Source organism: Phymastichus coffea, unplaced genomic scaffold (assembly GCF_024137745.1).
Source record: "Phymastichus coffea isolate CEN01 unplaced genomic scaffold, Cenicafe_Pcof_1.1 PCOF00146, whole genome shotgun sequence".
Taxonomy (NCBI): Eukaryota; Metazoa; Arthropoda; class Insecta; order Hymenoptera; family Eulophidae; genus Phymastichus; species Phymastichus coffea.
The window spans coordinates 152,092-177,347 of record NW_026706957.1 but is presented as its reverse complement, the minus strand read 5'-3'; the positions used below and the strand labels follow the sequence as shown (position 1 = coordinate 177,347).

At 51.1% G+C, this 25,256-nt stretch overlaps 2 protein-coding genes across 4 annotated transcripts; one reads left to right on the top strand and one right to left on the bottom strand.

Moving 5' to 3' along the window:
• Window positions 1-70: 70 nt before the first annotated feature.
• Window positions 71-22,684, bottom strand: LOC131672243 (alpha-1,6-mannosyl-glycoprotein 2-beta-N-acetylglucosaminyltransferase). 2 transcript variants are annotated; one of them, XM_058949344.1, is made up of 9 exons: window positions 22,242-22,682; window positions 8,702-8,748; window positions 8,252-8,281; window positions 6,251-6,440; window positions 5,039-5,476; window positions 4,099-4,408; window positions 3,042-3,200; window positions 1,963-2,213; window positions 71-1,802 (listed from the first exon to the last, which is right to left on the bottom strand). In XM_058949344.1, the coding sequence occupies exons 3-9, from the start codon at window positions 8,256-8,258 to the stop codon at window positions 1,580-1,582; spliced, it is 1,578 nt and encodes a 525-aa protein (XP_058805327.1). In that variant the 5' UTR covers window positions 8,259-8,281; window positions 8,702-8,748; window positions 22,242-22,682; the 3' UTR covers window positions 71-1,579. The 2 variants fall into 2 exon arrangements, with proteins under 2 accessions (XP_058805327.1, XP_058805328.1); XM_058949345.1 differs by lacking the exon at window positions 3,042-3,200 and having other exon boundaries at window positions 22,242-22,684.
• A 1,237-nt stretch (window positions 22,685-23,921) lies between these two features.
• On the top strand, window positions 23,922-24,888 carry LOC131672252 (uncharacterized). Of its 2 annotated transcripts, XM_058949358.1 has the most exons (4): window positions 23,922-24,194; window positions 24,270-24,315; window positions 24,409-24,503; window positions 24,591-24,888. In XM_058949358.1, exons 1-4 carry the CDS (start codon window positions 24,024-24,026, stop codon window positions 24,717-24,719), a joined length of 441 nt encoding a protein of 146 aa, XP_058805341.1. In that variant the 5' UTR covers window positions 23,922-24,023; the 3' UTR covers window positions 24,720-24,888. The 2 variants fall into 2 exon arrangements, with proteins under 2 accessions (XP_058805341.1, XP_058805340.1); XM_058949357.1 differs by having other exon boundaries at window positions 24,270-24,503.
• The last annotated feature ends 368 nt before the right edge of the window (window positions 24,889-25,256 follow it).

Genomic DNA, 25,256 nt, shown 5'->3' with positions numbered 1-25,256 from the left:
TTTTACTGATTCAATCAGGCTAGCAAATTTTATTCATTAACCATTTCGATTATTACGATTCACGGTTGAGGTGCTACAAGAAACTTTCATTGTATCTGAACAACTGATTTATTTTTCAATCGATGACTATGATATAAAACTGCAGAGTAATAAATTAAATAAATGTACATTCTAATTCCATCATGATTTCTGTATCTTTTCGAAAAATGCGAAAACATTTAACAATTTTGAAATATGTCATATCGAGGAACATGAATTATTCGCTTAGGTTATAACGTATAAAATGCCTAATAGTGCTACTTGAATTTAACTATCGAGTAATATATTATTAGTTCGTGCAATTTGAAACAATTGCATTATTTCAACAAAACATAATCCACTCTTTGGAGCTAAAAAAAACAAAGTAACCATTATACACTTTGCTATAACTGATAAATGCCATTGCATAGACGCACGCGTATTTTATGGCATTTTCACGTTATCGTAAAAATTATTTTTGAATCTGCTTCGAGATCCTTTTTCTTTCAAAGTCAAGCGAAAAATGAACGCTAGAACAGATTTACTCCCGTTTTACACATCTCTTGATATGTAAAAAAAGACTGATCGACATCGATAGACTGTACACGTACCGACGCTTCTTTTTTCTCTCATTGATGTGTAAATCGTATGTTAACAAAGCAAAATCTCGCGTATTTTTTCATTATGATTATTTCACATGAAAAACAATTGGATCTCACGTAAAGATATATCAAACTGTTTATGTAAAATCGGAGTTGGTTGGTTTTCCTAATAACGTAAAGCAATAACAACAACGCTCGGTCGAGGCATCATATTCATCGAAAAGAAAATATAAGGCGATCGATATCGAAGCGCGCGCAATCACTGAAAAATCACGTCGACGAAATAAGCGCTTAACGCATAGCTTCGCTGTACCTATCCCGAACAGCCCGTACTCTCTCGAAAAAGAAATGCATTAAACCTCGTCATTTATACTGTTCGCTCGTTCGCCTCTTTTTCACACACCATAACTATCGTGCGCTTACATTTATACAAAATAAGCGTTTGCGCAAATCAGCGTTCACCATTCAAGCACGCTACATTGTGTTTTTCGATAGGAATAAAAAAGTCACGGCATTACAGGCTCTATGTACAATGCGCCACGAAAATACGAGAGAGGAATGAAGGGAAGGATCCTCGGCAATTAGGATAACGAGATTACGTTCGAGCCGCGCGATCACAGTTCAGTAACCCTTGCGCATATCTACTTAGCGCATAGCGTTCTACCGACCGGACACGACTGCTGCACGCACGAACAAACCAAGAGAAGAGGCTGCGCAATCTCGCTCGAGATGCGACGACGATACGAGACCTGCATACACGCTCGCTCGACGCGCAGAGCCTTGAGAATCGCCACGGTCACCGGAGCGCGCCGACGCGGCGAGCGAGTCGTCGAGCAGCCGGGCACCCGCGCGGCGAGCTCGCCACTACTTTTGTCAAGAGGAAACGGAGACGTCGAACCCGACGAGCGCCCGAGCTGACTAGACGAACGGACAAGACGGAGGGGGCCGCGAGCTTCGGCTCAGGCGGCTCCGGAAGCGATGGTCATGTTGAGACAGAGCTCGTGGTCGCGCACGTCGCCCCAGCCGCCGTTGCCCTTGCGCAGCTTCGTCTTCTTCGAGACCGAGGCGACGGTGAGGCTGAGCTGCGACGGGTACAGGCTGCTGCGTGCCGATCTCAGCACGTTCTGCACCTTCGCTATCACCGTCGTCGACTCGCAGTTGGCCTTCTTGTGGTGGACGCCGCTGAAATGTTCCGTTTCGGTTTGGTATCGGCGCCTAGTGTCGCGCGCGCTCAAGCGGATCCAGGCGACGGTCGCACGACTCGCTCTGCAGCCAATTCGGGCCGCCGGCGAAGCAACGATCCGCTCGAGCGAACGCGAGCGCGAAAGGGGCTGACAGTTACCATTCGCCAATGTGAAAAACGCGGGGCGCCCGCATCATCATGGTGATTAGGCCGGAGTCGAGCCGAGGCAGTATGCCGGCCCCGCGACTCGGCGAAAGACAGCTCTGAGCGATGTGCTGCAGACTCCAGTCCCAGTTGTAGTCGTCGTACGAGCAGAACTGCGCCGCGCACTTGCGTATCTTGCTCCAGGTAGCTCGATTGAAGGCCATCCCCATGTTGTGCTTGCTCGAGATCCATGGTATCACCTCCGCCTGTCGGTTTTCAAGCAATGCTCCCATTAGTTCTCGCTTTCATTTCTATTTTGTGAAAAGGTGCATATCTTACTTCCTTTTTTTTTTCATTTCGAATTATCGAGAACGTCATTGGATCTCTTTAAGATCGTTTTCACTTGTCGATTGACACTTCTCGAAATGCTATTCTGACAGTTATAAAACATGCACCTTTTCTTTATCGGGCTACTCTAATATTTTGAAAGTACTAAATTAATTAACAGAATTATTATGGTTTCGTAATTTACTGACGCGACATTCAATTTCACGTGATTATCGTCAATCGATAATCTAATTCAGCATACATGTAAATTGCTACTATTAACGAGGTAATTTATATGTAACATATACACGATCGGTCACACCTTGATTGTTGTTATGAAAAAACCGACACCAGACATATATTATACTTAAAACGGAACATGAAAACAAAGTCATGCAGAAATCGATTTCAGTTTTTACAACGGAGACAAATTACGAGACACGTGGGAATACTATCGGACATCAGCAATCTGACGTGTGGATGGATCTCCCAGTTCTTTCGCTACGAACGTAAATCTAAAGACATTTCCTTGCTCGTCGTAAAATTAATCATTTTCTACTCTAAATGTTGAAAAAAAGGAGCGTATTCTCTAAGAAGGGGAAATGAAACTATCCGACAAAGAAAAGTAAACGAGAAGGCAAAAAAGAACAGAAAAGAAAAGAGCGAGCATTTTGTGAAAAGAAAGACAACGCTGAAAATAAAAGAGTAAAACGGAAGAAACAGAGAAAAAGAGAACCGACGGAGGTTGGGTGGGAAAAAAAGTGAACCTTCTGGTAATGTTGATAGAGTCCGGGCAGAAGTTGATAAGCCCACGATGGTGCGACAACCTTGGCAAGCTGTTTGGGTGTAGCAGACGACGAGCCGCCCGGCAGCTCGTTTTTACCACTTGACTCCTGCTTGCCTTTCATGCCGCGCAGCAGTTCCTTCTGCATTATAGTATTCCACAGCAATTCAGTCCCACAAATACATTTATGCACAATATGTTTCTTTTTTTCTTGCATGCACTTTGATGCAAAGAGAAAAAAAAAAGAGAACGCAAAGCGGCCGTCGCCTATCTTTTGTTGCGTTGTCGCGCGATCAGCGTGCGTGCGTGCGTGCGTGCGTGCGCGTGCTATTTTTTTTACGATGGCCATCAGTGCGGAAAACTCGTCGGCAGTTGCAACTTTTACTCGCATTCGCACAGCCCAATTCGTTATTATTGATGTTTTAATGATATCCGGCAATTAGAGCGCTGGCAACGACGGTTGAATCGATCGATCGATCACCGTGCAAACGTTTTCTCAAGATTAGCGCAACGAGCTGTCGTGAATTCGTGGAAACGGATGCATTTTACAGACAATCAACGACACAAAGTCGGAGCACGGTAGCACGAGGTTGCATATAAGCAGCAGCAGCATCAGCAGCAGAACTATGTGCTCGATGGTTTCTTCTTGCAACTATCGCTGGCAAAGCTCAAAAATGACAAAGGCACAGCGTCCACTAAAGAGAGAGAGAGAGAGAGAGAGGGGGGGGGGAGTGAAAGCAAGTCGATCCGGTAGTTCGTGCCGTCGGTACGATAAGCAGCGTATCGGTGCAGCGGTGTTTGGAGGGTCGCGTTTCGCGAGATCGATATCACGTGCCAGCGTGTGCAGGGCTAATGGAAAGCGCGAGAGGGCGCCGAGTAGTCGTCCGGCGGGGGAAGGGCGGAGGGGTGTGCCCCCCTCGTGAAAATTGGCCGGGCGCGATCGATGGCGCGCTTGGCGTTTGTTCGGGGCGGCGGAGCGCGAGCGAGGCACAAGTGGCACATAAGCTCCGCGAGCTAGTCGCAGAGTCCGGAGCGCTCACCTTCTTGCTGAAGTCGGCGTAATAGTTGTAAGTCTTGAGGTAGGTGCCGAGGGACAGGACGTTGCAGCGCTCGCAGCTGTGCCGGCAGGTGCGCTCCATTAGCCGCAGCACGTGCAGAAAGTCCTCGGCCACGTAGTGGTCCTCCTCGAGGAACAGCACCATGCCCGTGTGATTGCGCGTCGCCGACAGCTGGTCGAACACGCGGTTGGCCTTCCACCACCAGTGGTGCTTGGTCTGCGTGAACTTGGCCTCGCGGTAGTGCCCGTACAGGTCCGGATGCTGGGCGTTGGTGCAGCCCAGGCTCAGAGCTCTGCGCCGACGACCAAGCCAAAACGCATTACTACTTCGGCCAGGCGAGATTGGCTCTTTCTCCGCGACCCGCGCCTCGATGCAACATCGAAGCGGCGTGCTTCGATCGACCGCATTTGCGTAATCCGCGGTGCGCAATGTTTGCTTTTTTTTTTCTCTTCTGCGGCTGCGTCTTACTCGAGCTCGCGGCTCTCAAGAGAGTAGGAATGACGGACTGTTCTAACAAGCTGACTCGCTATGTAAGAGCACGCAGCTCGCTTGTGACGAGCGATCGCAGCGCATAGCATCGCGTCGAGCTTGAGCGCCAGACGCAAGGTCGACCTCTCGAGATGCTGCCGATTTTTTCGAATTAGCAGAGTTTGCGATAGCGCGACAACGAGCCGCGACCGATCTGACGGCTAAAATGTTCCGGACGGTATTTAGACATTGGAGAACAATAGAATTAGTCCGTGCACCGTAAAATCGATAATTGGTCCTTGGCGCAGATGCGCTTACGAGGAACGAGTTTCCGGCAACGCTCGCGCAGGATGTACGCAGGCAGTGGCAGAGCCGTTGGAGATGCATCGATCGGCCGAAAGTCCGCCGAAACTCGCGGCAGACGCCAAGCTCCGCGACAGGGCGGTATACTCACTGTTCCTTGCGAATGTTCCTGGGGCAGTCGTTGGCGCTCTCGCCGGGGAAGGACCTGGGATGCGTCTGTATGCTGTACGGGTAGAATATCTGCATGACGCGGCAAAAGTCGACGTTTTGCACGAGGTAGTTGATGTCGGCGTTCCAGACGTCGTGGCTGAAGACGAGCAGCACCTGCTCGATGCCGCGCGCCTGCGCCAGCGAGATAATCAGGTGGCGCAGGTAGGTCAGTCGGTCGTGCACTTGGACGACGATGACGGGCGCGTCGCTGGCCAGCGGACCGAACGCCTCCTCGTTGTGCACGCGCTGCTCGGCGTTCGCGCGCTCGATCTGCCGCCGGATCTCGGCGATGTCGCGCTCGCTCAGCTCCTGCTGCGACGAGGTGCCGTTAGCCTGCGCGCCCAGTCCCGTGCCGTTGCCGCGACGCTCCTTCAGGAACCTAAACACAATAAGCGAGTCACCATCACCTTGCGCTCACTCACCTCCTTCACCCTCATCCTAACCAAACTCTCTTGTCCATTATCGAAATCCACGTGGATACATTTATCCATTGCAATGTCAGCTTCAATGCAAATTCGCCAAAAGTCAGCGTTTTCGCTTCTTCATTTCAATCGACCCGGTAAGTATTTTGTTCAATAAAAAGTATAAAACAATAAATAATGAATTCGATTCCTGTAGAAAGGTCCACGTATGCATGTGTCATTTTTAAGCGCCCAATAATAAGACTTTCTTCTATTCACTCAGGCTGCCATACATCAATATTTCGCAAGACATTTTCTGCTAGTTATCTTGCAAAAAGTTAACGAACTCTGATGAAAATATCGCTGTTTCGATTAAGCATTGCCGTCGAAACATTTCTGTCTGTAATCAGTTTCTTAGCTACGACGATAAAAAAAAAAAATAAAAACAAAACAAAAGAGGGAAAGAAAGGAAAAAAAGACCACAACAATTCGCGCTTATCGCAGCGGAAATAATTGGAAAATAAAACTAATGAATAAATCGCAGAGCCGAGCGCAACCGAGAAAAAGGAAAAAAAAAGATTGCGGCTGCGAGGCCTTGATACAAATAAACGCACCTGTCGTTACCGATCCACAACTTAATATTATTGCCGCGAGGCAGTTTATTACGTAAGGCTGCAGAGGAGAGGGGGGGGACTCGTTTCTTGCTCGCTCGCTCGCTCGCGGAACGAGAGAGAAAGAGCGCGGATCCGTACCTGTGCAGCTCCTGAGGCACGAGAGCGTAGAGGCTCTCGTTGACGACCGGCTGACTGGACCAGTCACGGCTCGTAAGGTTGATCACGTGCACTTGCAGCCAGAGGAACGTCGCCAGGAAGACGAACGCCAAGCTCCTCACCAGAAGACTCCGACTGGCCCGGCCTCCTCCGACCACTCCAACTGCCGGGCCTGTTTTGCACGCGCACACGCCTTGAGCGTTCAAGCCGCCGATCGCGCGCGCGCGTCTGCACTTTTCCGTGACTTTTGCTCGCGTCCAAGACTTTTGTCGCGGGCACCACGAGTGCGAGGGGTCGCTGTTCTCGCGACGGTCCCGTTTCGTCTTCGCATCGCCGTGCGTCTCGAGTGTGCAATGATTTTCGCCACCGTATTGCTCCCAACAACTTCGCCGCGGGGATCGACTCTCCCGGTAACGATCGGCTCAGGCGTCGCGCGCGATCCTATCCGTTTGATAACGCGCTTCGACTCGTGCGCTTCGCCCGATCGCCGTATATTATCGCTTCGTGTGCCGAAACATCGGTCGCCAGTCGGTGCTTCCGTTGCGCTCCGCGGCAAGAGTGCATTAGAGCCGACAATGAGCTCGGAATAATCGAGTTGTCGATGCGCGCAGATTGTCGTATACGCATCAATCTACGGAAGCTCGCTCGGACGAGAGATCAATGAACTCCGGCGCGGCCAACTCGAATTTCGTGCGGAACGACGCTAGAATTATATTATCAATTTTCGACGAACAAATTAATTGACGCCAGCCGATAAAACACCGTACGAGCGCCATTCGCCGTCGGCAAATAAAAGTATCATTTGGAAAGCATCGAGTGACGAGCGAGCTCCCGTATCATAAGCGTACACCGAGCCCCGCGGGGTCAATGCAGCCGCGTCGCGTCAGCGATATTTCTCTCTCTCTCTCTCTCTCTCTGCGCATGGCGTACGAGGCACGCGCACCGGCGATAAATCGCGTTGCGCGACAGCGCAAACAAAGTAGCTACAGTTTTTGCGCAAATACGCCCACGAAGCCAGATGCGCGCGCGCGCTCTCGTTGTATGATTCAGAAGCGCGCCTCGTTAAACATCAAAAGGCTAGAGAGCAGCGCGTACACGCCTTTGGTGATAGAAGCGCCCAGAGTGAGAAAGAAACATTCGGAGAGATCATGAGACGGCGGCTTGTCGACCAATGTGCGCGACCGTCTCGACGGTCCGACTCGCTAAATAATCTCGTTCCGTCCCTCTCTTTCGTCGAGTTTTCCATTGTCAACGCAAGCGCGGATGACTTTTTAATTCCACTCTTTTCGTTAGATCTCGCTAAATTCGACCGAGCACTCGTTCGTTTTGCTACGACTCATTTGACAAGTTATCTTGTTAGAACGAGTTCAAAATAGACTTTATCTAACAGCGGCTACTCGTTTGTGATGTTGGCCCAGAACTTTTCCAGATGCGCCGACGTATTATCGAGAAAATTACGTCGGTTGGAGAGATCTCGAACTCGAACGCTATCGAAACATAACGATTTCAACACCCTGTTAAATTAAAACGGCGTTCGATAATTGGTCGTCCCGACGATGCGTATGGAAAAGTTGGTGATTAGAGAGCTCGCACGGCGGGATGGCAGCAGTCGTGGTTAAAGAGAAAAAGAAAAAAGAAACGCCCTGACCACGCGACGTCGTTTGCAGAGACAAACGACACGCGACGCCCACGAACTCTGTGCACGCGCAGCTGACGCGAGAGGCGGAAAAAAAAAAAAATTCGTCTCGACCGAGTGGCGCTAATCACCGCGCCTGTTTCCAATCTATTTGCGTCTCTCTCTCTCTCGCGGATTTCCCGATGATTGCCCCGCGCGCTCCGCTCTTTTGCACGGATTATTTCGAGTCTGCTATTTGCACACTCCTTCGCCGACGGAAGTCGAAGCGCGGCTATGAAAAATGCAGACACGTTCCCCACTTTCGCAGGTTTTTTTGTTTTTTTTTTCTTTCGTTTTCTTCTTCTTACCTCTCATGCTGACCTTCCTAACTGGCGCTCCTGAAACACACGCACATGCACGAGTACAAAAGGAGCTCTGACAATGGGCTTTTGTTGGCGGATCAATTAGAGAACCGAGAATGAAGACTTCTTCTGCGACCGAACGCTAATTAGAAGCCCTCCGCATCATCAGCCGGGCTTCCTTTTTTTGTTCGTTCTCTCTCTCTCTCTCTCTCTCTCTCTCTCTCTCTCTCTCTTACGCGGCACGCGCCATTTACATATGAGAATGCACGGCTCGCGGTATGCCTTTTCTGCTCGTTCCAATTGGCTTTGCCTCGGCTCCGTTTCACTATCGCCGGTATTTCACCAAATTCGATAACGCGCTGCTTAATGGCCGTTTCGATAATTGCTATCGTCTCGCCGACGAAAATAGCGCGTCGTCGCCGCGAGCGCAAGAGCGCGCTCCGTTCGTGGGCTCACCTCAGAATGATTTTGTGCACCGGGCGATCCTCCATTATCCATCCAACCTGCAAGAAAAAAGAAAAATCAAGCGTTTGAAATTAAATCCGTAGCCGTTATTGCCGCGAGTTCGCGCGCGCGAGCCCGCGGATTTCATTCGCGCGTCGAGATTTTTTACCCGGCCCTCTTGTTTCGCGTCTATTCTTCGCTATTTTCGGCGGACGTCGCGAAACATTCGGGCGTTGTAGACAAGGGCTTTACGTAATATCCCCGGAGAGAGAGAAATTTCGGACGAGAAACTGGATCGAAGTTCTTACGACGCGGCGAGGACGCTGCAACCTTGCGCCCGCGGACGGCTTAAGTGGCATTGTAAGCTTGCCAAAACAAAATTTTTCTGCCAAAAGATCGTTCGCGCGCGCGGCGCATAGGGAAGCGAAAGAGCGAGGTCGAGGGTATCTTCGTGGCTGCGATCGACGAAAGCGAAGCGCCGTTGCGACGCCTCCCAACGGAGGTCCGCCGCGGCCGTTAAGCTTTCGCGTGTGGAAAACCTATTGTAGCCCGTAACTGGATTAAAGTCGCTTTGATTATTACGAAATGAGAGTGCGGCGGAGGCGGAGGCTTGGGCTCGCTCGCGCGGCACGACGCGCTAATAAAATTAAGGGCGTGTATGTGTAACGTGAGGAGGGGTTAACGCTCCGCTGCCATCTCTCTCTCTCTCTCTCTCTCTCTGCCTCGTTGTTCCGAGCTTACATGCAGTTTGATGAGTTCTCTCTCTCTCTCTCTCTCTCTCTCTCTCTCTCTCTCTCTCTCTCTCTCTCTCTCTCTGTCTCGGCGTAGTAGAGGTACGACCGTGCCGCGGGCAGCACGAAACTTGCCCCAGCGATGTGCCGCCATTTTTTTCATCGACTTGACGATAATCTAATAGTCGCGTAGTCTGGTATACTAAGCTCTATTAATTTATGTCCTGGATCTCTATCTACCTGGTTTTTGGAGTATACTGCGTGCTAGATCTATCGTTCTGTTTTTTAAATTCATCACGCGGGGAAAAGCGAATGTGTCGAATTGCCCTCTCGTAACCGTCATGTTATTGCTGAGCTTGGAGCCAGCGGACGGACGTACCAAGGTCTACATCTGTCGAGCTTTCATCGGGATTTCACTTGCAATCAATACAATGCTGTCCGATGCGTTTCGCACGCAACTCCAAGACCGAGCGCGTACAAAGCTTCAAAAGCGCGACGAGTCTCGCGTTATTCAACTCACAAATGCATCTGCGCTAATCAAGCGTCCGACGAGCTGTCGGTATTCATCGCGTTCATCGTTCTGTTAAAGCTGCGACAATGGGCATCGATCGCAGTCTATGGCACGCGTCCTATATAACAGTAGAATACGTAATAAACGTTCCGAAATGCGAAGAATCGACGCGAAGCCGGCCAGCGTAATTGTTTCCGTGAAAACAAGCGGCGTCGCGTGGCCTACGCGCGGCACTCCGAACCGCGAGCGCGCACTATGGACTCGTTCGAGCATAAAGAGCTCACCAAACACTGCGATGGCAATATCAAGATATGCGGTACGCGCGCGCGCAGCCCGGACCAACCCGGCGGAATGCGCGGACGTCGTTTCGGTGCCGCGTGCGATCGGAAAAAAAAAAATAAATAAAAAAGAAAAGCCCGTCGCGCGGACGAAGACGCGATCCCTCGTCGTTTCACAGAGACGCGCCCGATAATTGCACGTCAAGCGCACAGCGGCGTACGAACGCGAGTACGAAAAATAAATAAATGAAATGAAAAGCACGGAAGCCAATTGCGAAATGCGCGACGCAAGAGCCCAAGCGCTCGCCCGTTAAATTCCGAGCGAACGTCGATTTATCAACGAAAAGAGCTGCTTCCGTCATTTTTTTACTCCCCGATTAAAAAAAGAATTAAAAAAAATTCGCAGAGTGCAGTCATCTCTACAGGGCATCGTGGCAATTGAACGATTTTTCTTTTCTATCCAGGTTTGTTCATTCGAAAACGCTTTCCACGGGTCGACGGACTTTCCGACTTCGGTTTCTCTGTTAGTTGGATCGTTTCGTCTTATTTAACGCGCAGAGCGCAGTGGAGTATTATGGGCGGTGCGCGCCAAGTCAAGTTTGTAGGCGTCAGTTGTTCGGTGCATTACCAGGCGCCAGAATTGAGCCGCTTATTATTCAAATTTCACTCGGTGGAATTGTTTGTCAACGCGACTTGCGTCAGTTTTCACAGACGCTGCGTAGTCGGGTGCTTATTATTCGAAACACGTTCGTCTAGTCAAAACCGCGTGCAATGTTCTTACGTACGTCGTTATAATCAACACAGCAATCGCTCTGCCGTTTCCACAGTTCGAAGTTTGTCCATCATTGAATTTCAATGCCATCCCGACAATGGCCATTCGCGAAACATTTCGATCGGTTTACTCCTGATTTGGTCAACATGTTTGGCCAGTCAACGTATAGAGCTCGATCAACGTAGCAAATGCCGCACGGCGTCAACCACAAAGCTGAAGCACGTGGGCGTAAGACGAAACAAAGCTAAAGCTGCCGTCAGCCCCCACGTGGCATTTGATAAGCGTTTGCAATCGTCCGTCATCCGGGCAAAGAAGAGGCAGAGCGTTGGGCGCGTCTCATTTGCTCCGCTCCCTCGGCCAGCCGATCGTTAATTATCAACGCGGCGGTGGCGCTTGCCGAGGCCTAATTTGCTTGGCTGGCGTCCCAAGGACGGCCGAAGTCTTCCCTCTCTTTCCGCATCTGCGCGCTCGCCCACGCGGGTTCTCCTCTATTTTCGCTCGCGCGCCCGCGCGACAACTGGACTCCGTCTATTTTACGACGACGCCATCGAGCCCCATTGATTCCTCGCGCGCGCGCGCAACGGTCGATCGCGACGAATTGACGCGTCGGCGTGACCCTGCACCGCGACAGCCAACTGCGAGAGCCAACGACCGTTTGCCCACGCGCTCGCGAACAATCCGAGCGATTTAATTAACAGGCACTGGCCGGCCGAGTGGAAATAGCGCGCGAGCTGTCGATCGATAACAAGGCCGAGAGGGAAGAGTTTACGAATAGATAATGATGCGCGCCCGATGGGAATTGCAACGTGCGCGAATGGGATTCCGCCGCCAGGACGCGACGTGCTGCGGATCGCTATCTCGGGATGTCGCTCGTGGGAATGTTGCGCGCAACGGACGTATCGCGCCTCGGCTCTCTTCCGCGCTCGCGGCTTCTCCGTCGACGCTCGCGATGGCTCGGCGATACTCTTTCCGACGGATCTGCAGCGTCGCAAGCCCCTTGTTGTTCCGTGTCTCGCCTGGTCCATCCATTGGCGCGTATCGCCGAGTGGCAAATCTCGTCGGACGAAGAACGCGCCTCTCGATTCGTCGTCGTCGACGAGGATCGTCGTTTGCAAACGGCCGCTCGCGAATCCGAATTATCTCCAACCGCGTCGGGACCGACGATCGAGCCCTCGACTCCTATGAAAATACCCGCAGATGGTCCGCGAGCGCAGTTAGCGATTTCCAATCGACTCGACGGTGACAGCGAGCGAAGCCATCGGTTTTCCACGACGTCTCGGAGGATGAGGAGCGGCCCTATGGCGGAAAGAGCGCCGCGGTCACGCGGAAAATCAGCTGCCGCCGCGGCGATAACGGCTCGCGCGGTCAATCTTGTCCAATCAAGCGAAATAGCGTCGGAGAGCTCGCACACGTATGCTTCGCTCTCCGACGTGCGCGACGTCGAAAATAGCGCTCGCTCCCTTTCGCGCGGCTCTTTGCGCGCTCCACTTTTTATCTCGCTCTCTTTCGGCGCGGTTTGTCAATAGATCGGCGCTCCCACCCGAGCCGATACTCCGCTAAACACCCGGTCGCGCGTATTCGGCCGCTACTCCTCCGGGCCTTCTCTTCGCGCGCGCCGCCGCCGCCGTCACCGCCGTCGCCGCCCGAAACCTCTTATCGCGCGTTTAAATTAGGATCGCGCGCGCCAAATCGTCGCGACGCGTGCTGCTCGAGTTCAACAGCCCCGAGACGACCTCGTCTCGTCCCGCCAGAAAGAGGCGAAGGCAGACGATAACGGCGAAGGGGGAACGGAAAAAAGCAACACTAACGCGCGAGAAAGCGCGGAGGCGGTGCGATAGTTGCATACACGAGTTCGCGGGAGCATCGCGCTCTATCGCGAGCGTCCCCTCCGAGCGCGCGCGAGCTTCCTGTGTGTGCGCGTCGCCAGCCGCCTCCGCTCTTATCGCGCCGCCTCGCTCTCGTCCGGCTGCACCGATTTTTCGGCGTCGTCGTCGTCGCTGCACCCGCTGCACCCGTCGCCGAAAGCGCTCGCGTCCTCTCGGTCGGCGCTTCGCCGAGGACTGGTCCGTTAGATAGGCTCGCTTGTATATCCGGATATCTCTGGCGACGCGCTGCCACTCGCGGATCTCGACTGGGCGTTTGAATTTCGTCGTTCGCGCGAAAAACTGAGAGTACAGTGATAATTACTTGAAAATGGCATATAGGAAGAGGGAGAAGCGATTTAAAAGAAACAAAACTGAGAAAAAGAAAACGAACGGACGCTTGGATGACGAACGGCAATTTGACGACAATGAGTTATGACGTTCGATACCCGAAATTTAATCTGCAGTTTCATGAAAAAGTGCACGAGCTCTTGAAAAATTGAATGCGTGGTTCAACGATTACATGGCGTACCTAAGTTATACACGCTTTAAATACTGACAAGCGGAACTGCTAGAGCAACAATTTCTCATGACACGAGAGTGAGAGAGAGAGAGAGAGAGAGAGAGAGAGAGAGAGAGAGAGAGAGAGAGAGTGCGGCAGGTGGGCCGTTGAGAATTGGAACTGAATCTCATTCGACTCTCGATGAATATCGAGTTCCAGCGTTCAATGCCAAGCAAGCAGCGACTTACTGGCAACCTTCGATAAAAAAACAGCCAGAAGAACGTTAGTCCTGGGTATTTACCGCAAAGAATAAGAAGAAGTTCGTTTCATCGCCTTGACTCACTTGCGCACTACGAGCACATCGCGCGTTCGCACGGTCCAAGTGGACGACAGCGCGCGTGGCGTGCAGCCGGACGTCCCGAACCGACTGACTCAACGCTGCGGCGGCCGCGTGCCGCTCGCGGCAAACAGCCCGCGGATCCCTTCTCCTCCTTCCTTCTTCTCTCGCTCGCTCGCTCGCACGCTCGCACGCTCGCTCTCTCGCACACACGCGCGCACCTTCGGCCAATTCCGCGCTGCCCGGCCGTCGCAAGCTCTACCCTTTGATTGACGAGACGCTGCGAAGCCACCTTACCTTATCGGATGCAGCCGCGGGTATACCGGTGAACCGGTGACGAGCGCGCGGCAAACAACTTGGCGGTCTTCGAATTGGAATCGCGCGGTTGGCAGGGTCCGGCGCGAGCGGTGTTAGCAACGCGCGCTCTCTTGTCATTTTCTACCGCGCCGCCGCGCGTACAACTGAATAATTCACGCGCCGGGAAGGACAAAGAAAAACAGAACGAGAGACAAAGTATACGCGATTGGACTCGATACAACGAACGGCTTTGCGCGAGCGCACCGCGAGAGCAAAAGCACTGGCGAAGTTCGCGATCGAGGCGAAATCGAAGGGAACGAGTCGCAAAGTAGCTAATCGCGCTACCATCGGTCGCCGGGGCTGCGAGCGCGTCAAAGTGCAGTCGTCGTGGCGCAATCCGAAAACTCGGGAAACAACGCGAGACCAGAGAGCGAGAGAGGCACACGAGTCGAAAGCTTGGTCTTTTAAATTGAAATCTTGGTCGTTCGCACGAGAGGCCGAAAAGGTGAAATGTCTAGAGAGGAGGCGCGATCTTCAGCCGCGTGCACAATGCAGCAGCGAGAGCTGGTTGCCGATCGCGCGAGGCCTTGGCCGATGCAGTCGCGGCCAACACACATGCGAGTGCGTGCGCGCGTACCCCTTGTTTCTCGGGTCGCCCGAGGCTGTACACGACGCAATCGGGCCATTGCGAACTCCCCTAGAAGAAGCGCGCGCGTATGGATGTCGATGTTTCCAGCTTGGCCGCACGGCCGATTAGTCCCTACCGAGGGCTGTTGAACTCGGCTGTGCCGGGGAAGTTGCAATTGCCGGCGTAATGAAAGGGGAACAATCGAAGTGCTAGTGCCGCTCGGGCGCTCGTCGCGTCTTCTCCCAAGGAGGCCGCCGACTCTTGTCGCCGCTCTAATCGTCCGATAGTCGAGCGCGCAGCGTCGCTCGCGGTGGTCCCGCGCTACGTTCGCGCCGAGCACGCGCAGTCGGCGCCGTTGGCGTATGGCCGCGGAGTGTCGCGAAAGCGAGCATCGGCCGGCACGAAGTTTCGAGTCAAAGAGAGCGCGCACACGCACACCTATGCAGCTGGGAAGGCACTTCGCGAGGCTTATCGGTCGACCGACTCGTCGCCGCGACTTCTCGAGTGCACTCGTCTTTTGCGGCGCGGCTTAACAAAAATAAACTTCCCCCGCCGTCGGCTTGAGAAGCTCTCGACGCCTAGTTTGCCCAGTGCGTCGCTGCGCTTTCGAGCAACGCCAATAGTGGAACTGGAAGCTCGCTGGATGTACGATTCCGCGTCTACACGCTTGTGCCAAGAGAGAATTTCGTCCGCGAAAATTCGCGAAGCGCCAGCGAAACACGGTTCGAATCGAACGCGACATGTATAGCAACCGAAATCGCACTGCTCGTTTTCACTTTTTAAGATACAAAAGAAAATACAAAAAGCGATTTTGTATTTTCTTTCTTGCATTACGTTCGAGACCCAAATCAGCGAAAAGCTCGAATATGAAAACGTACGCTTTCTGCTCTAAATTGCCACGACTGAGAGTGACGTAACGGTATAGTTCAGCTGAAATCAATTGTCACTGCGAGGTCAATTATTTCCGAAGCTCCGGCGCATCGGGCATTCCGCCGACAATTGCCCGGCTGAATTTCGAAATCGATCGTCGCCGTCGCGGGGCGCGCAGACTTTTGTCTCAGTTCGGCCTGGAGGCGCGCCACGTCGCGGATAAAACGGTTTCATCGGCAAAAACCAGTCTCGCGCGAGCGAGGCCTGGATCCGGCAGAGTACACGTAAGAGCAGCGCTCGCGGCTAACAATGTAGCCGTGCGATAAGGAGGTCGCGAGGGAGAGGAGCCACGAGGACCGCGTTACAAAATGATACAGCTGAGTCACCGGCATGTCCGGACAAGACGTCCACCCGTCACGTCTTTATCCACGATGATCGATATCGAGTGTGTGTGTGTGTGTGTGTGTGGCGGAAACGTACTCCTCGCGTTACGTCAATTTTCGAGCACGACGCCGCGCCGACGGACTTTTCAACGTGAACGCGCGTAAATTCTTATTTTCTTTGGCGTTTAATGCAACGTCGAGACAACGAGACTCGATAAGCTCACGCTACGATAGATCAAATTTTAGAGTATCGTAAGGTTCCTTGCCTTGAGTGTTAATCGAGCGCTCGCGAAGAGGGCCGGTCGGATCGTTTGCGAGCGCTAAACATTCGGCGCCGATCGTAACGTGAATTTGCAGGCGGAACAGCGGAGGCGAAATGGCCGTTGGCGTGGCTGAAAAGGCGATCGGGAGCATTAGCGAAGGCGCGCGCTCGGAGCGCGCACGGAGCGCGTAAACGAGCCTCTCGGCCGCGACGCGCCAGCGAGATAGGGCCCGCGGAGCTCGGCGGCGCGGCATTAGCATATAGAGCGGCGCGGCCGTGCGAGGCGACAAGACGGAAGCTCGCGCGCGGGCCGCGACGCGAGAGCGTGAGAGGCGAAGGCGCATTACACGCCCGTGCGCGGGAATGCGGTGTGCAGTTACGCGCGAGCCCCGGATAGGCGCGAGGGCCCTCCGCTTCTCGCGCCGCGCGGCGATGCCTCGCGCCGATATCGCGCGCGACGTGGAAGCTCGCGGCCGCCGCTGCATTATTCATCGGGCGCCCGGCCTCCGCGATAAGCCGTAATGGGCGTCCGGGCCGCGCCCGGCGAAGACCGCGAGCTCGCCGCGGCGCTCCGCCGTCGTCTCGGCGATTAATCGCCGCGAGACGCCAATTTTCCCTCGTCTCCCGCAATTGCGTTCGCCTCTCGCGCGGCGGCCAATTGCGCCGTTTGGCCTCCTTGCCAGCTTCTCCGTGCCGCCGTCGTCCCTCGCGACCGGCGACAATTGTGCGGCGAGACGAGCGCGATTACCTCGCGAGCCGCGGTCGTCCAGCGAATTGGCGAGGGAGCTCGTTCTTCCTTTGCCTCGTCGCGGAAATTACGAGCATACCCGCCGGCCTCTCGTCTCTGGCGGCTCTCGGCCGCGCGCGTGTCTCGTCCGCAGGCCGCAGCTCGGGCAACAGCCGTGGCGGATTCGTCCGAAGAGCCCGCCGAGCGAACTGCGTCGTGCGCTCCGCCGCCAACAGTCAAAACATCGTTGAAGATAATTCCGTCGCTCGCTCGTAAATCAAGCTCGAGCCTCGCCGATCAAAGCTCTCTCGCTCTCTCGCGCTGCGCCCTCGACGCGCGCAAACAATCCCCTCTCGCGCGACGCGCGTTACGCGTCGAGCGAAAGCAATCGGCCCGACGAGGCACGCGAAAGGAGCGACGATGAAAAGCGGGAAAGGGGCCAGGCGCGAGCAGCCCCTCCGGCCATTGTTTTGCGACCTACATCTTGCTCCGCCGGCTGCATTATTCGCGCTAGCCGGAGCTTGGCCGCGCGCGCATCCGACGACGAGGCCTCGCCGAAACTCGATCGCGTCCTTTGCGCCGTCGGCTCGCAGCACGCGGGTGCGCGTGTCGGAGAGCAGCTCGCCAACCACCACCACCACTCGTCCCCCTGACCCTCCGCTCGCCTTTGTCGCGGGCTTTTCTCATCGTCGGTCCTCGGGAATGTATCATTCCCCTCGCTGCGAGGCGACTCGACGCACATTCGCTCCTCGCTGAAGGCAATTCGCGCGAGCGCGCTCGAGCTGACGTCGAACGTCCAGGATTCTCTCTAGCTAATACAAAACGGCAGAGATTGAATAAAGGCGGGACGCGTGAAGCTTCTACCACTACCGTACTATCGCTTTCGAAAGTTTTGTAATTTGAGTTTGAACGAAAGAGCGCAAGCTCGTCAATAAGACCGTTGTGTCTGTCTAAAAGACAATGTGACCGACTTGAAGGCGAATCGATGCAGAACGCCATCGCGTGGCAGCTAATCTCTGCCTCGATGACATTGATAAAATTATCCCAATTCTCATTGAAATAGTAACATCGCGAATGTTTTCGCGTAGAACCAACATGCAATTCCGTACGTTACGTTATTCTACACACAATAGGATTGGCATTCGAAGCCGGCAACTTCATAAGCGAATTATCTGGAGCACAGGACTCGGTCATACCGTAGGTTATCTATATATATACGAATTGGCGAATATCGATAATCCGCTTCTCCCCTCCTTTGAAAGCTAGCCAATTTCCTCGCCCGCTCGCCCGATCCTTTTATTTCTCTATAAATAACCCGTTTTCCGAATGGCGTTTTCTGTGCGTCGCCGTTCATAAACAAACAAGCACGAGCGCCAAATTGACCTGCGTAATTCCATCGCGGCTTGAAATAATCGTTTGGCCCCCCCTTCGGACTCTAATCGAAAGGTACGCGGCGTTCGATCGTTATTTTATCCAACGAATGCCGGGGAAGGTGATTTCTTCCGTCGATGCTTCGCTCGACTGTTCGTGAAAACGAAGCGCGAGCTGCTCACTTTAATCCGCGGCCGAGTTGCTTTTTGTCACGGGTTCGCGTCTCGACTGCGCGCGCTGCCGCCGAAAGGAACCGCAATCGGTGTGCTTCGTTGGGAGTGTCTTTGAAATTTCACGCGTTAGAACGCCGCCACGCCGGTGAAAATGAGAAGCGAACCGAATGTATATATTCGCGCGCAAAATGCAGCATCGGTCGGCTCTATGATGCGCGCGCACTTTTCGCCATTCGTGCGAATAGCACGTTTTTCGCGGATTATGACGGTGCCTGCATCGCGCCTCGCGGATCAAATTCGAAATTCCGCTGAATAATATTTCAGCTGAGAAGCGTGGAAAGCCCGTGGTCGAACGAAAACAAAATGAATTTCGCGGCAAGGTACTGCGAAAATTGCGCGGAAACGATGTGTTGACATTTGAAAGTGGCTCTGTGGATTCTGCTCTAAAGAACAGGATACGTCGAGTCGACAACGCATAGAATCGCAGGGAACGAGCGTACTTTTGGAAAGGAAAATCGACGCCCCATTTGGGCTGAAGGCGTTGTATAAGCTGCATCGCGTGCAGCTGTAAAACGGCCAGTATCGAGCGGGGGTGGTCAGGCGTAGACCTTGAAGGCGAGCAGCGCATACGTGGGCGGCTATATGGTCGCAGCGATAAGCGGAGCTACGAATTCGCCGGATAAGGGGTGGGGGTAGCCATAGGTACACCGGTCGTTCGTTAATTATTAGCCTTCGCGAGACGGAGACTCGATCGCGTTGTTTACGATCAAACGCTGCCACGGCGGTTGCGAGCCGCTTTTCTCGACGCAGCTGATCCCGCGGCTCGGTCAAGTCGGACGAACGATTTTTGTCGACGTGCCTCGACGCTTCGACGCGAGAGCAGCGCGACAGGAAGACAATGCATATATACGTAAGATCGCAGTGTTCAACGCTTCGTGATTACTTATGGTGCGATGCGGTTAGCTTGTGGCGCGATGAACGAGACTAAAAATAATAGAGCGACTGTAAACGTGCAGCGATGGTGGCCTTGCCGCGTTCCAGACGCGCCTCGCGATGTACTATAGCGATGCTTTCGTGTTGAGTCACAAGCTCGACGATAACGCGCCTGCACGCGGCTGTTGCGTATACGTATTTACATGCACAAGCGTCATTGTGATTTTTAGCTGGTGCGTCGTGTGCTACTCCCCCCCCCCCTCACCTGCCCATCTCCTCCCATGTCGCGTGACTTGTGTCCCTTGCTCGGGTTCGCGTTCGCGCATCAGCTGCTTTGTTCGATTCACGTCCGGCCGAGTGACGCTCGAGTCGAATGTGGAATTTTCAGATGGCTTGATTCCTCGAAGAAACGTCGCTGGCAAGTTTTTCGGACACGGTGCAAGTCGCACGCTAACGTAGCGTGTGACATTGAAAGGTAACCTCTGCATGTAACCTACGACCCCTGCGACCGTAACGAATCGAATAAACGAGAAGGCGTCGGGTGTTAAATGAGGCAAACGAATGATTAGGGGAGCTAGAGGCGTATCGAAACCCATATAAAAACTGAAAGAGTCGCTAGAGAATGGCAAAAGTGAAGACGAACCCGCAACGCGCCGTGAGAGCGAAGATGGACTAGGTGTATTGAGCAGCGCGAAAGCCGTCAAGCGGAAAACAAGCTCGGACGAAAAAGCCCGGTAGCGCGCGCAAATCAGAATGAAAGGGGGGAAGAGAGAGAGAGAGAGAGAGAGAGAGAGAGAGAGAGAGAGAGAGGGAGAAGAGCTGCGGAGCTGTTGAAAGAGTCGACTCATTCGGAAAGTGCTCGTGCGGATGATAAAGCCGCGGGCTGGCACAACTCGAGGATTCTTACTTCCGCCGCTCGGCCGAGAACAATATTTTGCAAGCAATTACGAGAGGGGGGGGGGGGAGAACTAGTGCTCTCGAGAAATGCAAACCCTCCTCAGTCCCTTCTTCTTCGTTTTTCTCATTAATCTCCGCTTTCACTTCTGCCTCGCCTCGGACTCGCAGATGATATTGGACCGAGGTCCGCTGGGAAATGCTCGCTCGGAGAAGTCTGACGAAGTAAGGTTCGCCGCGAGGCATCCTAGCTTTTACTATACTGACGAGAGATACGAGTACATACGCTCGCCTGGCTGCTCGTCGCGGACCGTTGCGAATGATTTTGCGCGCGAGCCTTTCCGTAACATCACCAGGCGCGAGAAAACGGCCGCGAAAGGGCGCACAGTTACGGCCATGCGCGAGTTCGTTCGAAGCTAGACATCGGCGTCGGATACCTGGCCAAGGGAGCCCATTACCCCCCCGCAAAGGCGACAGCCAGAGAAAGCGTGCCCGGCCATCGGCAAACTGTCATAAATCAGCTCGACGGGCAGAAAACGGCCGGGATGACGAAACAATTTCACGAGGCGAACCTATACAGTAAAACTGTGACGCGCTCGAGCGCGAAAGCGCCATTTGAAACTCGCGAGGCAGGCGCGCGCTCGTCCGCTTTAAAGCGCAAAAAACAACCAAACAAGCAAACAAACAAGCAAACTCGTCGACCATTCGCGCGGAAAAGGGAGATCCAGCGAATGTCCGTTCGCGAAGTATTGATTATTTTTATGAGTTTTAATTGCTTCAACGTCGTGCTTATTACGCGATTCGTCGATTTCAATGGAAATTGTTGAAATCCTCTTTGGACATTAGCGAGAATTAATGACCCACGTACGGACTATATGTATTTTTTAATTTTACAAAGAAAAAAGAAAGAAAAAGAATTCCATGCTAATCGCCAAAAAGATATTTCTATAATAGTAACGAGTCATTTGAAAGATGAACGTTCGGCTGTGAAGTCATACCTGCACCTTAATCATTCATCAAGTGATACTAAATTATCCGATTAATTTCGACAAGTCGAGCCCGCAGAGTGGCGACGCCGTGTCCGAGTTGACGTTCGTTTTTCATACTCGCATCGGGAATATTCGCGCGAATCGTCTGCACGGTGCGGGTTTAATTAAAATAATTCGCCCAGCCACGCACGGCTCCGTGAGAAAAAAAAGAAAGCCCTTGCGCACAGGCGTTAGAAGAGCGTAATTAATATACACGGCGAGCGAATATTAGCGTCACGTCGTTTAATAACGCGGACGTTCGGCGCCCCTCGTGCATATAATTAGTCTCGAAGTATGCGCACGACAAAGCGTCGACGGCACGACAGCAGCCAACAACACGCCCCGTCTGAAATTGCAGTGGCAAGCGAAAACGAAGCCGCGCGCGCGTTCGTCGCGAAACTTTACGACCGCCGCGCGTGCCATTCCCCGGCGAGCTGCCGGACGAGAAACAAAGACCGCTCTGGCGCAGCCTCGCCGCCCATTATATTAATCCCGAAATCTGGATCATGCAGTGGCTGCTTGGCTCCGCTGCGCTATAGATGCGCACTCGAGTCGCGCTCGCCTGCGAATTTGCACGCACGGTGATTTATGCAATAGCGGCCTCGACTACCGTTCTCTATGTTTTTTTTTTCTTCCTTTTTTGTTTCCGCTCGTACGGGAGTCGAGTATCGAACGCGGTACTACCTCGCTGTTGTTTTCAGCGCACACGTGAGTCGGACGATTGATGCGCTCGCGCAAAAAAGCCCCGTACGGCATGGAGGTTATAAAAGCGAGCGACCCCGTACACTAGACGAGCGAGGGTTGGTTGGTCGTCGTGTCAATGAAAACAATGCGGACGAGTGCACTCGAGAGGCCGCGAATCGATAGCCCCCCTCCCCTCCCCCGCGGCGCCGTCGCGGTCGTGGTCGCCGAGGGTGTGAAGTCGCGGCACACATCCCAGCGCGCGAGCTGCAGTTCGCAAAAGGACAGCGCTACGGGATGACGAAGACTTACGCGTCGCTCGTTGGCTCGGTTGAGGCAGATGCGCCGGCTGCGTCGCTGAGGCATTGTTGACACAGGTGTTCACCTCATCAACGTCGGCTGACGATTGGCTGGCTGAACGGCGACGATGCGTCGTTGCTCGCGTTCGTCCTCGTACTGAAGAGGCGCGACCACACCGCTGCTGCCGCCGGGATTTTCGCCATGGAAACGTGCGCGCAGATTTCCGTCGCTCAAGCTGGCATCTCGCGGGGGGTCGGCGAAACGAGCGCCGAGCTCAACCCTCGTCGATGATCAAGGGGCCTAGCTCGCGAGTGCTCGCCACTGCCACGCTGGATCTTCGAGAGCTTTCGCTCGTGCTTTTGAGGGTGCTGTGCAACCCCGAGTGGTGTGTACGCGCACATTCCCGGCTTCACCTTAATGACCGTCGATCGCAAATGTGATGAGCTCTGCTCGTTATGCTGCGGCGCTTTTCTTTTCTCCTACTTTTCTGACCGAATAAATATTCATTGAAATTTCATGATTTTATTTTTATTGTAATACCCTTTGCCCTTTCATCCTGGCTTTATTATGCGGACGATCAAACACAATACTAAACGTCTGTCTATGTGAAAAATATTCTGAAAAAAATTGTAAAACTCTCATTTCAATGCTGTAATCGAACATTAAATAGCTATTAAGTTATTATATGTTTTTTAAGCACGGATAAAAACAATCATGAAAACGACTGAACGTGAAAGTGAGAAACTTTGGCAAGTAGTATATCCATACGTATCGGTCAGGCACAAACATATTTTAAATATTCCGGCCGAAATAATAAATAGTATTTCGAGATCTGGTCAAAAAGCAAAGCAATATTCAAAGCTTAATTGAGTGAGCCATACGTCAGGAGATTAGACTTAATGCGCGTTGATAATACGCATCATTATACTTTACTTTAATGCGAATCATCTATCGTCGTATACACGAATACAGTCAATATAAAAAATAGCGGTATAATTGTACATTTTACGAAAACGTACAAATTAATTAATTACACTCGACGTGTAGTATTTAACGAGTTACTTTAACCGTTATCAGTTTACAGTTTTTATTGCAACCTGTTCATTCCGACTAATACAAAACGATGAATGAAATTAAAACAGCTGATTTCTGTAGCGCACACATACATATTGAACGCAATCACTTGTAGTTTGAATCACTCGGTGATGAGAATTAGTAATAAAAGAATTTCTTATAGCTAGATATAATTTAATCATATAGCTCTTTTATAATTATGTTAACTGAGCATCAATGTCACTAATATAATAAACCAAAAACGTCTATCTTCTTCGCTTAAATGTTAGTCGAGCTTTTATCAATTTCGACTTCAATAGTTATGTTCACAACGTAAAGCATACATGTAATATCAACAATACAAGATGTCAAGATCGGTAATAATAATTTTTGGAGCTTTCAGCTGATCGCTCTTAAAAAACTTAATTAAATTTCCGAGTCAATTATAGTAGTTTTTGGTGTTAGAAAAGCAATATACCAGTTCGATTCTATTTTATTATACAGGAAATAATCGATTCCAAATAAAATCGCTAAAATAATCGATTTTTTTAAATGATCGAATACGTTTAATTAATCGAATAAAATCGCACATCCACAATCTACATTCCAAAATCGTTATGCCGAAATCATAACCTCAAATAAAAAAGCCGGTGACAATCTGTCGTTTCATCTTTGTTGCATATGCAAAAGAACGTTGACAAGTTAAACGTTATCTTTTTATTGTGAACATTTCAAGTGAAAATGAGAAACGTGGAAATAAAAGCGAAAGTTGACAACATCGATGAAGTTGAGAAAAAGGCAATTGAATTGAGCGATACTCCGCTTAAGGTTATCAATCAACATGATATTTTTTTTCACATACCCGTTAAACAAGCTACAAATGGTGGTAGATTAAAATTACGTGAGTTTGAGGTATGAGATACTTTCTTAAGGTAATCATTTAAAGTAATTATTAGAAAATTTATTGGTAATTTTGAAATTTTGTAGGATGACACTGGTGAACTGATTTATTATGAACGACCTGATATACAAGGTCCAAAACTCTCTAACTATACAAAAGTATATTTAGATTCTGACAGAAGAAAGAATTTGAGAGAAGTTTTGACTCAATCTAATGGTATTTTAGGAACTGTTGAGAAAACTAGACATCTATACTTAGTGGGTCAAACACGTATTCATATTGATCGAGTTCTTGGCTTAGGTAATTTTATGGAGCTTGAGGTATGATTCTTTCAACTTAGATTGAACATGATATTTATAGTTTGTTATTGGCTTGCAAATATTTAAATATTTATGTACACTTTTAAGGTTGCCCTAGATTATGGTGATGATCCAGCAAAAGGAGAAGAAATTGCCAAAAAGCTCATGAAAGAACTTGGAGTTTCAGATAGTTCCTTACTGAGTGGTGCTTATTTGGACATGGTATTGAAAAAATAAAAGAGACATCGTTTTGATTAAAATATTATTTATAACAGTATTTTGATCCATTTGATTCAGGCCCCTTCAACAATTCTAATCTAACTTAATATATTCTAAAAATATGTATAAAAACAAATAAGCTAAGATGATGAATACATATTTTTGTACTTCTAAGTAAATTCTAAGTTTGTACCACAAATAATAAAGTTTTGTAATAAATAGTTATTTTTACTGTTTAAATTTTCCCGCCAAAATAACAAAGTAAGAATATGAAAGGTTAGAGGACTGCGAAGATAACCCCGGGTTTTCATGGGAAATTGTTAGCCAAAAAGGGAAAACGGCATTAATTGCTCTAATTATATACTGGAACGAACATTTTAACAATAAATTTATTTCACAATCATTCATTCAACATAATTATAGTATTACCTGCGTAGTATTATCATATGTAATTACATGTAGATTGTTCTAAACTTTTATGTAAAGGCTTTATTTACAAAACTGGTTTCGCAAAGCCTTTGTGTAGCTGTATTTAAAAATATTATTACATAATAT

Bases quoted from the DNA above. Each gene is read 5' to 3' on its own strand.
- LOC131672252 (XM_058949357.1), top strand. From the start codon at position 24,024: ATGAGAAACGTGGAAATAAAAGCGAAAGTTGACAACATCGATGAAGTT. The intron at 24,195-24,269 runs GTATGAGATACT...GAAATTTTGTAG, and splicing joins TAAAATTACGTGAGTTTGAG to GATGACACTGGTGAACTGAT. The intron at 24,504-24,590 runs GTATGATTCTTT...TACACTTTTAAG, and splicing joins GTAATTTTATGGAGCTTGAG to GTTGCCCTAGATTATGGTGA.
- LOC131672243 (XM_058949344.1), bottom strand. The intron at 5,477-6,250 runs GTACGGATCCGC...TATTGTGTTTAG, and splicing joins GTGCCTCAGGAGCTGCACAG to GTTCCTGAAGGAGCGTCGCG. The intron at 2,214-3,041 runs GTTCACTTTTTT...GAAAACCGACAG, and splicing joins TCTATCAACATTACCAGAAG to GCGGAGGTGATACCATGGAT.